This window comes from Chionomys nivalis, chromosome 8 (genome assembly GCF_950005125.1).
Source record: "Chionomys nivalis chromosome 8, mChiNiv1.1, whole genome shotgun sequence".
Classification (NCBI taxonomy): domain Eukaryota; kingdom Metazoa; phylum Chordata; class Mammalia; order Rodentia; family Cricetidae; genus Chionomys; species Chionomys nivalis.
The window spans coordinates 3,512,864-3,528,773 of NC_080093.1; the positions used below are offsets into that span (position 1 = coordinate 3,512,864).

At 40.8% G+C, this 15,910-nt stretch overlaps 1 protein-coding gene across 3 annotated transcripts in view; it reads right to left on the reverse strand.

Annotated features, from left to right (window-relative positions):
• Positions 1 to 15,910, reverse strand: part of Atrnl1 (attractin like 1) — a 548,573-nt gene that overhangs the window by 459,304 nt on the left and 73,359 nt on the right. For all 3 annotated transcript variants that reach the window (XM_057777516.1, XM_057777515.1, XM_057777517.1), the window contains exon 14: positions 7,669 to 7,801. In XM_057777516.1, coding sequence (XP_057633499.1) covers positions 7,669 to 7,801 — 133 coding nt within the window. The remainder of the gene's footprint in view (positions 1 to 7,668; positions 7,802 to 15,910) is intronic.

Sequence of the window (15,910 nt, forward strand, 5' to 3'; positions counted from 1 at the left end):
ATTTAGTTCAGAGACAATGGGGCATTAAAATAACTACTGGAGTTTGCTGTCACTGTGGTAAGTTTAGCCACGGAGCAAAGAAACTCCTCTCGCCTCTGACGCTGACTATGTGCTGTGCAGACTGGACATGCAGGACCCCCAGGAAAGAGACTGCCTCAAACATTGCCAAAACAAGGTGGGATGGTCATTCAGGGTTCCTGTTTCACAGAAGAAACTGCCAGACATTCTGCAGGACACAGAGGAAAGTGACTTGCCAATAGAGGTGGGATAATCTTTCAAATTTTCTGCTTCATTGAAAAGTTTCCAGATACTATGAGCCTGTAGGCTGAAGATGGGTGCCCTAATATTGCAGAAGAACTTTGGGTGACTATCCAGGAAGTCAGATGTCTCTGTCATTTCTAGAGTTTTTGGAAGTCATTTGCAATGCACGTTTTGTTTATTTCAATAGTATATCCTTCTGGTGCCTTTGGTGGAGTTGAAGACTAGATGGCCATAGTTGCAGTTTTCCTTAGATATGATAGCAAGTAATTTACGTATAAAATTTTGGTTTACTAAGATAGGATATATTATGGAGTATTTTCTTTAAATTTACTAAACACAAATGAATTGCAATTCAGTACATTGTCAATGTAATCTTTACTTCCTAATTGTTCTTATTGTTTAAGTCTTATGATGTTAAAGTTGAAACTTTTCATTTTGTTTAGAAATAACAAAAGGGGAAATGTTGGGAACTATTATTTTAAAGTGTTACTTTTGTTTATGCTGCATTTTACTAACTGTAAAACAATGATTCTTTGCCTATCTGAAACACCTGATGGTCCTAATAAAGAGCTGAATGGTCAATAGCGAGGCAGGAGCAAGGATAGGTGGGGTTATCAGGCAACGAGAGTATAAATAGAAGGAGAATGAGGAGCAAGAGAACAAGGAGCGGAGGACTCCAGGGGCAGCCACCCAGACAGCAACAGAGTAAGAAGGAAGGAAAGGTGTATACAGAAATAGAGAAAGATAAAAGTCCAGAGGCAAAAAGTAGTAGGGGTGATTTACATTAAGAAAAGCTGGCAAGAAACAAGCCAAGCTAATGCTGGGCATTCATAACTAAGAATAAGCCTCCGTGTGTGATTTATTTGAGAGCTGGCTGGTGGACTCCCCCAAAAAAACAAGAGTAAAATTCATACAACACAGAGCAAAATCAACAGAATGAAAATTCAGAATGAAGTGTATCTTTACACCATTTGCTTTGAACTCACATGCACACTTAAAGGTCTTAGGGATTCCAGCTCACCGATAGCTAATATTCTGAGGCGGACTGTGAATAAGATGCTTAGATCTAGAAGTCCCTCAGGATGCTCCGTTGCCACTTAGGGACTGTTATCACGGAATGGCTTTCTTGTCATGCTGAGGTCACAAGTGCAGCAGTCTTCCTGGTCTTACATATTCCAAAACACCAAGTCACTTTTCTTCACGTGGCGAAACTCTATGAATTACTCATGGTTTCAGACTGGGATGGTCTAGACGGGAAATGACTTCCAGTCTCCAGCATCCGAGCACTCACTCTGGTCCTGTATTTCCTCACTTTGCCCTTGTTCCTCTTGCACATACATTCTGTGCAATTATATAAAGGGAGAATGTGATTTTCTCTTTGATTTTTGCAGGGGTTAAAGTTAAGAGACGGCCTTGAATCTCGGAAGACAGACAGGACTTTTAAACAGGGTTGAGCATGTAAAAGACCACAGAGACTTTGAAAGTTGAATTAAATGCATGTTGTGTAAGGATACTGCCATGAGCCCATGGGAGTCAAGGGATGTGGCTGTTTGAATGACGAAGACCCCAAAGGCTCAGGTACGGGAACGCCTGGCGCTCAATTGGTGGAGCTCTCTGGGGAGATTTAGGTAGTGCAGCACACGGTGGTCTTTGAGAGTAAAAGACTCCTGATAAATCCAGCTTTTTCCTCTCAGTTTATTGTTGACTTTCATGAGCTTTTGCTTGATTCTTTATGGGGCCACAGCTTCCTGTCCCTGCTGTCATGTGTACATCTTGCTGCAATGACTCCCTGCCACAATTCACCCACATCCCTTGCAACCACGAGTCAGATAAACTCCTGCTAATACAAGTTTCTGTGACCATAGAATTTTACTACATCAATGGGAAAGCAACTAATATATGAATTAAAAGACAGAAATCACACAATCATCTCAAAAGATACAGAAAAAGCCTTTGAAAAAAATCCTACATTGCTTTCATAATAAAAGTCATGGAGAAGCTAGAGATGGAGAGCTTTCCACAACATACTAAAGGCTACATGCAGCAAACATACAGCCAACAACATACTAAAGGTTACATGCAGCAAACATACAGCCAACAACATACTAAAGGCTACATGCAGCAAACATACAGCCAACAACATACTAAAGGTTACATGCAGCAAGCATACAGCCAACAACATACTAAAGCCTACATGCAGCAAACCTACGGCCAACAACATACTAAAGGCTACATGCAGCAAACCTACGGCCAACAACATACTAAAGGCTACATGAAGCAAACATACAGCCAACAACATACTAAAGGTTACATGCAGCAAACATACAGCCAACAACATACTAAAGGCTACATGCAGCAAATATACAACCAACAACATACTAAAGGCTACATGCAGGAAACCTATGGCCAATAACATATTAAAGGCTATATGCAGGAAACCTACGGCCAATAACATACTAAAGGCTACATGCAGGAAACATACAGCCAACAACATATTAAAGGCTACATGCAGCAAACATACGGCCAACAACATACTAAAGACTACATGCAGCAAATATACAGCCAACAACAACCAAACAGGAAAGCTCAACGCATTTCCACTTAAAATCAGGGTCAAGACAGTTCTCCTCATGTGTTTAATACCGTGAAGAAAACCAAGAGTGCAGATTCAGGAAGAAGTTGAAGTATCCCTAACGATGCAACTTTATTCATAAAACCCAAAAAACACTCTTCAAAACCCCTTACAAGTTGAGAAACAGGTCAAGCAAAGCAACAAGGTATAAAAACCAATGTACAATTATCAGCAGCCTTCCTATATGCCAATGACAGGCTGAAAAACCAGGGAAACATAATAGTGTAGACATTAAAACCAACAGTTAACAAATGGACTTCATAAAACTAAAAATGTTCTGTACAGCAAAGGACACCATCACTCAAGTGACAAGACAGACCACCAAGGAGAAATTAACCTTCTAGCCATACTTCTAACAAAGATTAGTATCTGGAATACATAAACAACAAATTAAACACAAAAAGAACAAACAACCCAATTACAAACCAAGGCATTCAACTAAACAAAATTCTGAAAAGATAAGAAGTAAACAATTGAGAAACAGTTTTTTAAATGTTCAACATCCTTAGCCATCAGAGAAAATAAAAATTCAAACTACTTTGATATTTCCTCTTATCGCAGTCAGAATGGCTATAGTTAAAAAGGGAAATGTATTTTTTTAAATAATTTATTTAACTTTATTTTATGTGCATGAAGGCATCAACTCCCCTGAAACTGGAACTGCAGACAGCTGTGAGCTGCCACATGGGTGCTGGGAACTGAACCCAGGTCCTCTGGAAGAACAGTCAGTGCTCTTAACCGCTAAACCACCTCACCAGCCCCGGAAAAGTATTTTTTTAAAAATGAAAAGACGACATATGTTGGTATATGAGGGAAAGGGACACTGATGTAGTCACTGAGGAATTCAGTGCAGCAGCTCTTCAAAACGCTAAAGGGAACTACCAAATGACCCAGCTACACCAGTCTCAGGAAAGCACTCAAAGATCCCCACATCCTGCCTGAGAAATGCCTACTCTTCCATGCTCATTGCCGCTCTACTCACAATATCCAGTAAACATAAAGAGTGTAGAAGTTCACCAGCTGATGAACGGGTAATGAAAATGTGGTACATTTACACTATGGCATATTATTTGGGTATTAGGAAAAATGAAAGTCACAAGTAAAGGGATGGAGCCGGAAACAATCATTTTCAACGACATAACCAGTTCCAGAAAGACAAATCTTATTTGTGGATCTTAGCTTTAAGTCTTTAGATATGTGTGTTTCTTTTGGAAGTCCCATAGAGGTCAGTAGTTACTAAGGAGTCTTGAGGAGAGGCTTTCAGTGGAGGGAGACAGTGCTCACTGAAATACAAGATAGAAATGGAGGAGGGTTTATTGAGGTAAGAGGTGAAGATTAGAGGAGGAGTGTGGAGATGGATAAATAACACTAAAAACCCTTTTCTTAAAAGTCCTATAGAAATCTACTACCACAGGTGTTTTTACACAGAGACACATACACACACAGAAACACACACACACACAGAGCTAAACAAAGTTACCCTTAAGTGGGGTAATATAGCACAGAGTTTCTGTCCTACCTGGTCCTGCAGCCATTCAATCACAAGTAAACACAGAGAGGCTTATATTAATTATAAACTGTTTGGCCTATTAGCTCAGGCTTATTATTAATTAGCTCTTACATCTTAAATTAACCCATAATTCTTGTCTCTGTTTAGCCACATGGCTTTGTACCTTTTCTCAGTGAGGTGGTCTCATCTTGTTTCCTCTGTGTCTGCCTGGCAACTACTAATTGAGTCTTTCCTCTTCCCAGAATTCTCCTAGTCTGGTCACCCCACCTATACTTCCTGCCTGGCTACTGGCCAATCAGCATTCTATTAAAATAATACAAGTGACAAATCTTTACAGGGTACAAAAGTATTATCCCATGGCAGGGTAGCAATGTCCTTACTACAGACCAGAAGCTAACAATTAGAAAGCCCAGTGTAAGAAATGGTTACTTTGGTGTAGGAGGCCCTTTTGTCTTTGTGTTGCTTTCATTGATTAATAAAGAAACTGCTTTGGGCCTGTTGAAAGGACAGAATTGGGTAGGCGGGAAAAATTAAACAGAATGCTGGGAGGAAGAAGGCAGAAAAGGAGAGATGCCATGGATCCTCAGGAGACTGACGCTGGAAATTTTACCCAGTAAGCCACATGGCGACATACAGATTAGTAGAAATGTGTTGAAATTAATATGTAAGAGTTAGCCAATAAGAAGTTAGAGCTAATGGGCCAGCAGTGTTTTAATTAATATAGTTTCTGTGTGATTATTTCAGGGCTAAACTAGCCGGGCGACCAGGATGAACAAGCAGTCTCCTTGCAACGTTACTTCTTTTGGAGTTGTTGGCCATTGTGGTCCCACTGACCCCCAAACAGTATAGGTCTTGTCATTGTTCTTCATTATGCTCCAGAACCTGACAGGAAGACCCTACTGTTGAAGACACCACATACTTGAGCCATGTAAGCCATGAAAAACTAACTCATCTCTACTGGCTAGCTTTCGTTAATCTAGCTCCAGAATGTGCTATGTGCACTACCAGAGGAAAAATGTAACCATCAACCATACCCAACTACGATGCATGATTAATAAAAACTCAGAGACAGAAATTGGGTTTCGACCTAAAGGTCAGAAAAGCAAACAGCCAGCCACTGGCTCTTACCTCAACCTCAGTCCAAATTGGTGATCCTGTCTCCAGGAATCTCAGAATGAGACTGAGCCTGAGAGCTGTCTCCTCCCATTTTATAATCCTCTCTAGTTGTGAAATTTAAGGGTGTGCACCACTACCTCCTGGTTTCTATGGCAAGCTAGTGTGGCTACTGGGATTAAAGGTGTGTGACATTGCTGCCTGGTCTGTAAGGTTGGCCAGTGTGGCTGTTTTACTTTTCTGATCCTCAGGCAAGTTTTATTTATTAAAATACAAATGAAAAGCCACTACATTTCCACTTTATGTTTAAAATAAAAGAGAAGGCTATAATTAATATAAGAAAACTATATACAATAAGTACAATAACTATATACAATATATACAGGCAATAAATACATCAACAATGTCTAGTCCATTTTCATTTGACAAATTCAGAGAAAACACTCTATATTTATACTATCTTGGTGAGTCCAAAGTTTTGTACCTAATTTACTTCCTATCATAACTTGCTTTTTGCATCAGGCAAACAAGGAAAATTATATCTATCTAGTCTTCAACTCCCTCAGAGACCCAAGAAGGAAATAATAGTAACTAAGTAAGCAGGAAGTACAAGCAAGCGACTTCCAAAAAATGTAATGACAGAAACAGCTGGCTGCCTGGACAGTCACCCAAAGTTCCTCTGCAACGTTGGGGCATCCATCTTCAGCCTACAGGCCTAACATATCCGACAGAGTTTTCTGTGGAGCAGGATATTCTGAAGGGCTGTTCCTCCTTGTCTTGACAATGTTTGACAGTCACTTTCTTTTGTGTCCTGCTTGTCTAATCAGGACAACATACTGTCAGCAGTCGAGGCAAGGGCATTTTCTTGCCCAGTGGCTTATTTTTGCCACAAAGAAAGTAAACTCCATATGGAGTTTCTTCAATGCCCATTATCTTCTCTGAAGTAGATTGGTGCTGCCAGGAGCAGACATGTCTCATTGTCATAGAAAAGAAGAAGAACCTAGGTTATTAAAACATCTTAAATGCCATATTCTGTAGATCTCTGAAGTGTTTGAAGATGACCTATCTATCTAAAATATGCTTTGTTTGACCTTGAAAACATACCTAATATGACTATAAGTTCGGTTATACTAGGTGATTAACTACTAACCAATATTTCCTTATTATACTAAACAGTAATAATAATTTTCAAGGACTAGAAATTTGCATTACATTGTTAAAATGAACTGTATAAGTACAATACCTTAAACAAGACTAGAAATGTTTGTACAATATGTTTTAACAAAATTAATCCCAAATTTCAATATGCAAAAGACAAATCCAATGTAAAACATTTAAAACATACTCAAATGAATATATGAATTTAAATCAATTTATTTTTAGTTATTATTTATTGGGAGAGCATGGGACTCTTAATCCCAAAGTCATGAGTTCGGGACCCATGTTGGGCACCAATTTGATGCATAATTAATAAAAACTCAGAGACAGAAATTGGAATTCAACCTGAAGGTCAGAAAAGCAAAATAGTCAGTCACTGGCTCTTAGCTCTACCTCAGTCCAAAATGGCGCTCCTGACTCCAGGAATCTCAGAATGAGCTGAGCCTGAGAGCTGTCTCCTCCCATTTTATAATCCTCTATAGTTCTGGATTAAAGGTGTGCACCACTACTGCCTGGTTTCTATGGCGAACTAGTGTGGCTACTGGGATTAAAGGTGTGTGCCACCACTGCCTGGCCTGTAAGGCTGAACAGTAGTGTTGTTTTATTTTCCTGATCCCCAGGCAAGCTTTATTTATTAAAATACAAATGAGATATCACTACAAAACTGTGCTCTCTTCTAGTTAAAAAAAATGAGTGTCCCAGCACAAGAGAACCCTGGTACAATAGTGAGCATGACTAGACAGGGTTGACCAATCACATCCTGGTTGGACCTATGTCCCACTCCTCAAGATAAAAGCCATACTTGACACCATAACTGGTTCGAGCACCTATACCCAGACAAGTCAGAGGCTCTGGGGAGAATCCACTACTATTATTTTTCTCAATGGACAATTATTAAACTAACTCCTGATGACTTTTTGCTATACCCATAGATGATGATATTAATATCGTCTACAGAGTAAAAACCTCATTTATCAAATCATGAAATATTTACCTGGCCAAGCCTGACATTCTTGCTGCCGCTGATCCCAATGGCAGTTCAAGTTCAGTGAACAGCTTTTACAGCTTGTGAGTTTGTTGCAAATCTGTTCATTCCTTACATGGCATTTGGTGTAGTTTCTGACAGACTAGAGAAGTGAAAGACAAAACACATTATTTTCACAACTGAACAAAACAGGATTCTTTTTTTTTGGGGGGGGGGGTTCTGAAATATATTCTGCATGTTTTTTTTTTATTTTTTTTAATTAAAATTTCCAACTGTTCCCCGTTTCCCATTTCCCTCCCCCTCCCCCTATCCCCACTCCACTTCTCCTCCCCCTAGTCCACTCCCCCTCCCTCTCGATACTGAAGAGCAGTCCAAATTCCCTGCTCTACAGGAAGACCAAGGTCCTCCCACTTCTATCTAGGTCCAGGAAGGTGAGCATCCACCCACTGTGACAGTGGAACTGATCTATTGGGAGCTCTCCAAGGCCAGCTGGACTGGGACTGAATAAGCATGGGTTGAAACTGGACTCTCTGAACAAGGCGGACAATGAAGGCTGATGAGAAGCCAAGGACAATGGCACTAGGTTTCGATCCTAATACATGAACTGGCTTTGTGGGAGCGTAGCCTGTTTGGATGCTCACCTTCCAAAAAAGGATTCTTAAACATTACAAAAATTTAAGCCCCTACTGAACTTTAAAATGTTTATATCTCCAAACCCAATTCTATTGAATTGTAATTTCTCTTAATTATTTCATTACTGTTCAATTAAATTTGGCTTAAATCTACTGTTTCACATGGTAAGCCGCAATATAACTTAGTATGTGAGCAATATATACTGATCAGAACATCCCTTAACAGACACTAAGTCTGAGGTGACCACAGCAAGCAAGCTTTACCAATCACAGCATGCCAATGATAAGACTGTGTCCATCTACGGCAAATGACACGGTAACAAACTGAGCAGTTTCTGCCTAGATCACTTGGATTTTCCTGTGGTTCTTACTGTTTGCTTTGCCTCTATGTCTTTTGTCTGGTCTCAGGGAAAACTGGAAGGGGTTCCCGAGTCTCTAACGGTTCAGAAGGCATACCATACAATTCATGAATTGTTCTTTGCTTAAATGAACTCTACTGAATTTTGTTTGCCTGTATTTTTTTCATTTAAGACAGAAAACTGCTGTTCCTAGAATTTTAATGAGTTCTGAAAATTAGAGAATACTGTGAAAATTAAGTAATTTGAAATTTGAAAAGGAAAACTTTTAGTGCACGTGAAAACAATTCTTTAAGCGAGTGCATGGATTCACAGTCTACTAACAGCATGAAATGATTCTATTCCTAATGAAACCATCACGAGAATGAAGTTTAATAACTAGCAAAGCAGTTTCAAATATTTTACAATATGAAAAGAGAAATTATTATAAGGATTTAAACTAATAATGGGTGTAACTACTTAATGTCTCCCTGTGAGTGCTATACTTTCTTCATAGGGACTACAAAGAAAACTACAATGTTACTTTTTTTCAATCTTACTACATCATAAAACCATATTTCTACTAATTTTAGCAATGAGAAGTTAAAGGCTGTGGATCAATATTGAAAAATAACATCTATGACTGGCTACTTCATAACAGAAAATCACAACTGTCTGATTAAAAACTACTCATGAATACAAACTTTAAAACTGGGAGCATGAGACATTCAGTGACCAAATGCATATATCAGGAAAATACTGGAATGGACTTAATTACATATTTTGAGCAACACACCCAATCTTCTTAGTGTCTAGAAAGATAATTGCTTACATCAAACTTTCTTCTATGACAGGTAAATGTTAGTTTTCAGTCACTAATGCTAAAAGTTAAAATTAAGAGACAACTATCTCATATTAACAACTGTACAAATATTTTAGGTAGTTTAATACCATGCACCAATATTTATTGGTAAAATATTGTACTTCCTTTATAAAATCACTACAGCATGTGAGATGGTTCAGTGAGCACAGGGGCTTGCTGCAAAGCCGGACGGTCTTAGTTCAATCCTCAGGACACAGAGAGGAAGGAAAGAACAGATTCTGCACACATATGCACATGCACACACACAGGCACGTGAGCGTTTTAGTTAAGGTTTTTACTCCTTGGATCAAACACCGTGGACAAGAGCAACCTGGGAAGGAAAGGGATTATTTGGGCTTGCATGTTCCCACCATGGTCCATCATCAAAGGAAGTCAGTCAGGGAACTAAGGAAGAGTGCTTACTGGCTTTTTCCTCACAGCTTGCTCAGCCCGCATAGTACCCAGAATGACCATCCCAAGAGTGGGAACACTCACAGTGAGCGGGACTTTCCCACATCAACCATCAATCATAGAAACACACCGCAGCTTTCTCACAAGCTTTGTGGTGGGGACATTTCCTCATTTGAAGTTCCCACTCCAAAATGATACCAGCTTGTGTTAAGTTAACACAAAACCAGTCAGCACACAATAAATATTTGAAATGCACTACAGTCACCTCCTAGACTGAAGTATTAATGTCTTTGTTGTGCATGTGTGTGTGTGTGAGTTCTGATGTACAAGCGGTGGTGTGTGTTGTGGTCAGAGAACAACCCACGTGCCGGCCCTTGCTGTCCATCGTGTGCAGGGCAGTCTTGCTGTTGTTCCTCTGTGCACACAGACAAGCTGGAGTCTCCGGTCTCGCCTCCCATCTGTGCTGCACTGGGTTAGCATTGCACGCTATCCCGCCTGTCGCCTCCCGTCTGTGCAGCACTGGGGTTAGCGTTGCACGCTATCTTGCCTGGCTTTGCTTGACTTTACGAGTTCTTGGGACTCAATGCAGGTCCCAGTACTCACACAGCAAGTGCTTTACCCACTGGGCCATCTCCTGAGCCAAATATTAATTTCTCTAAAGAATATATTTACTACATGATAAGAGATATAATATACATATAATGTTTAACTTGCTTGTGCTTAAGAAAGAAATTCAGACACATTTTTCTCATTTCATCTGTGAGTTACTCAACCCCCACATCTCCTTTAGGAACAAGTAAACTCTCACTTAATGTCAACTTTTATTATTTATTCAGAGTATTTTGTTTTCATATATCACATAAATTCTAGCATTACTTTATATGATCATTAAAAGAATTTAACGCACTTGCTAAACAAAAAAATTTACTTGAATTATTAAATATAAATCTATGAAAATGGCAATGAAGGAGTTGGGAATAAGAAAACACAGACAACAGCAGCAACTTAGAACTCTCAGACCCCAGCTATGTTAGAGCCCACACTTGGTGACTCCGTGCTCCTCACTAACACATGTTAGAGCCCACACTTGGTGACTCCGTGCTCCTCACTAACACACGTGTTAGAGCCCACACTTGGTGACTCCGTGCTCCTCACTAACACACGTGTTAGAGCCCACACTTGGTGACTCCGTGCTCCTCGCTAACAGACCATTTGCTGACGAGAATAACAAGGGAAGATGAGGCTCTGTTTGAGTCACATACAGCACCAAGGAAATCAGTGAGAGAATAAAGCTGAGCGCTGTCTCGATCACAACTCACACTGCTTACCTAATGACCCAAAGGCAAATCAGTAATCAGGCAATGGAGAGGAACCGTTTCTGTTCCAATCCTTGATCTATTTAGTCATAAATGCAAAACGTAAATCCATGAAAAGCAAACAGATTTCTGATCCATTAGTGCCCAAATATGCAACTTGCAATATATGGCTAAATAATGAAATAGGACACCACTGCTCATAATTTGACTAAATTCCCCTAGAACTCTAGGTGGCCATTAGCATTCAGTTTGGCTTGATCACCAGACACTCTGATGAAAGCCTGAAAGATGCATTACAACAGAACTCTAAATTATGGGAGAGCACCATCTGCTCGCTCATACTATGTCATCCAAGTCATCCCTGGCGAACACATCATCAGAAATGAAATCAAGCAAAGGGATGCAATATAGGACAAATGCTCGTGAGCAATTTACATAATTTAATTTCTCAGATGCAAGTATAGTTATCTATTCCTTTTTTATTATTATTCTTTTTATATTTTTATTTATTTATTTTTATTTTACGTGCACAATTTTCTGTTTGAGGATGTCAGATCCCCTGGAAATGGGATTATAGACAGTTGTGAGCTGCCATGTGGGTGCTGGGAATTAAACCCAGGTCTTCTGAAAAAACAGCCAGTGTTCTTAACCACCAATCCATCTCTCTAGCCCCAGTATAGTTATCTATATATATACATACACACAAAAAATTTAAAAGGCTTTGTGGTGGTTTGAAAGAAAATGGCCCCTAGAAACCCACTGAGGGTGGCAACAATTAGGAGGTGTGGCCTTGCTGGAAACAATGGTCGAAGACAGTACGGACTGAATGTTTGTACCCCCAAATTCACAAATTGGCATCCAAGTCCCCAGTGTGACAATAGAAGACGGGCACTGGGGATGTGACTGAGTCCCCGTGATGGAGCCTTCACACACAGGAGGGCACCTTAGAGTAAGAAACGTAAGAAGAATGGAATATGACCCAGAGCTCAGATCTTCACCAAGCACGAACGCCGTGAGTCTGGATCAGAACTTCAAAATCCACGTCTTCAGAACTTTGGGAAATAAATACTTATTTCTTATAAATCATGCAGCTTATGATGTTTTGATGTTGCAATTGAACAGATAAATATAATCTCTAAACAAAAACTAATTTAAAGCTATCAAAAATGTTAAAATTTTCTTGAAATCTCTAATAAATAGTTTTCTCCGTTTTAATTAAGTAATAGCTAATAGTGTGTCATCTGACTAGGGCAGGGGTTGCAGACAAGCTGGCATGTCTGTGAGGGTGTCCAAATGATAGTTATAGTGATACTTTATTTATGTACTATAAAGCCTGCATGAAGTCCAGAAGGTAAAACTAAGCCACTAGAGACCAGGCAGTGGTGGCTCACACCTTTAATCCCAGTAATAGGGAGTCACAGGCCACTAATCCCAGCACTCGAGAGGAATATAAGGCCTGAGGAGACAAGAACTCGCTCTCCTCTCAATCTGAAGATTTCATACAGGTAAGAGCTCTCTAGCAGTTGGCTGCTTTGCTTTTCTGATCCTCAGGTGGAAGCCTCAGTATCTGCCTCTGGGTTTTTATTACTTGGGCTACAGAGAATGGCACTTGCATGAGCTGACTGACACACATTCCCCAACGTGGGCAGACACCACCTATCATGTCTCAGACACAAATTGCGAGGACAGCAGGAACTGCGGCTTGACTGCAGAACTGCAGCCTGACTGCGGAACTGCGGCCTGACTGCGGAACTGCGGCCTGACTGCGGAACTGCGGCCTGACTGCGGAACTGCGGCCTGACTGTGGAACTGCGGCCTGACTGACTGTGAAACTACGACCTGACTGCAGAACTGCAGCCTGACTGACTGTGGAACTGCAGCCTGACTGACTGCAGAACTGCGGCCTGACTGCGGAACTGCAGCCTGACTGCGGAACTGCGACCTGACTGCGGAACTGCAGCCTGACTGCGGAACTGCGGCCTGACTGCGGAACTGCGGCCTGACTGCGGAACTGCGGTCTGACTGCGGAACTGTGTCCTGACTGCGGAACTGTGTCCTGACTGCGGAACTGTAGCCTGACTGCGGAACTGCAGCCTGACTGTGGAACTGCAGCCTCACTGTCTGTGAAACTGCGACCTGACTGCAGAACTACAGCCTGACTGACTATGGAACTGTGGCCTGACTGCGGAACTGCAGCCTGACTGTGGAACTGCAGCCTCACTGACTGTGAAACTGCGACCTGACTGCAGAACTACAGCCTGACTGACTGTGGAACTGCGTCCTGACTGCGGAACTGCAGCCTGACTGTGGAACTGCAGCCTGACTGCAGAACTGCAGCCTGACTGTGGAACTGCAGCCTGACTGACTGTGAAACTGCGACCTGACTGCAGAACTGCAGCCTGACTGACTATGGAACTGTGGCCTGACTGTGGTACTTCGGCCTGACTATGGAACTGCAGCCTGACTGCGGAACTGTGGCCTGACTGCAGAACTGCAGCCTGACTGACTATGGAACTGCAGCCTTACTGACTGTGGAACTGCAGCCTGACTGCGGAACTGAGACATCAGCTACCCCATACTAGGCCAGGTCTAGCGACTCACAGGCCTCATTCCTGTGTGTTCAGTTTACAGGTGACAGACACGACATAGGGACTTTTCATAATCACAAAAACAATTGCCTACAGTCCTGAGTGTGACCCAGCAGTTGTCCCTCTGAAGATTCCTGACCAGAACACTAGGCCTTTAAGCCTGTGTCATATTTTACTTAATCTTTATTTCGACTAATATAATCCACTTATGTGAGTATGTGTCTAAAAAATATAACTAAAACTTCAAAAATAAACATGTCATGCAAAATTTTAAAACTCAAACCTTTAGTACATCTTGCTATTAAATCAATTTGCATGACTGAAAATTATATAACTAATACAATATTTACAAAAGCAAAAGGGTACAATATATTAAGCTAAAAACTAAATTTTCCTGTTTTACGATTTTATAATTGACTCTTAGAACTTTAATATGCTGAAGTATCATTGGTTATTAGAGACATTTTTAATATGATATTGTTGCAAGATATTTGATCACATTCTAAACCTCAAAATTGCATTATTTAATGGAAAATCCTGTTTCTAGTTGTGGTGCGGCTCACGCACCTTAATCCAAGAGGATTAAATAAAGGTCAAGGAGTAGAGCAAGCAACCAGTTGACAGTAAGTGAAGTGAAGGTAGGATTAAGAAAAAAAACCACAGAGAGTTAGAGGGAGTCAGGAGGAGAGATGGAAAGACATGGGAAGTGGGAGAGAAGAACACTCAGTTTGGAGAAGGCGCAGGTGGTCTCGGGGGTATCAGCAGAGGAGGAAGGGCAGCTGGTGCTCTCTGCCTCTATGAGCCAGCAGGCTTTCACCCCAGCATCTCGAACAGCTGAGAGTTTGTTTAAAACAACAGGATATAGAATAAATTTTCATTACATTTCAAATCGTAAGTACTAATTTTAGAATTTTTCAACAGTATTGTTTCACTTAAAATAGGAGTCCAATAATATTTATACTTTAAGTCAGAAAATTATTGCTGTAGGAAGGCTATTGTTCTGGACACTGGTGGTGTGGGAAGGCTGTTGCTCTGGGCACTGGTGGTGTGGGAAGGCTGTTGTTCTGGGCACTGGTGGTGTGGGAAGGCTGTTGTTCTGGGCACTGGTGGTATGGGAAGGCTGTTGTTCTGGGCACTGCTGGTGTGGGAAGGCTGTTGTTCTGGGCACTGCTGGTGTGGGAAGGCTGTTCTATATCTTTGGAGTGTTGAGCTTCTGCATTGTAAATGTGAACAGCAGTCCCACAGTTGTGATAATCAAAATTGGTGCTAAAGATTAGCTATGAAACAAAACTGCCTTCAGTTGAGAACAAGGAATCCTATTTTTTTAGAAAAGAACTAGGGCTATCAATATTGTGGTATAATTTAAAGATAACATGTGCAAGCAACAGACCAACACCACACAGCTGATGTGTCTGACAGGAATACCATGAAGGTAATCTACGTCATGACTATCTATCTACACAACTGTGGCTCCATCAGCACGGTAAAGAACATAAAGACAGCATTAAAGATAGAAAGTATACGCTATAAGTACTGGAAAACTTTCAGTCTCATTCATGAAATACACACATTAAAAAATACAAGCTATAAAACAGAACATAGGCCAGTACTTTTGACCAAAAAGCTATATAAAGGCTAACTACTCTGTGCCAAGATATGAGTGATTACTTACATACTTCCTTTTTTGTTTATTGAGGGGGGTGTTAAGACAGAGGCTCACTATGTAGCCCTGGATGTCCTGGAACTCACTATGTAGACCAGCTGTATCTGAACTCACAGATATTTACCTGCTTCTGCCTGGGTACTGGAGTTAATAGCAAATGCCACCATGCACAGCCAGATTCCCACTGTGTGGGTTATTTGTCCAGTGTATGAAAATGTATCACTGTGATTGGTTTAATAAAAACTAAACAACCAATGGCTAGACAGGAGATGTAGGTGGGATTTCAGTGAACAGAGAGAACGCTAGGAAGAAGGAGCTACAGTGGAGACACCATGGAGATGCTTAACAAGTTGGACACACAGAATGAAGAGAGGTAAAAGCCGTGTGGTAGAACATAAATTAATAAAAATATGGATTAATGTAAGTTATAAGAACCAGTGGGAC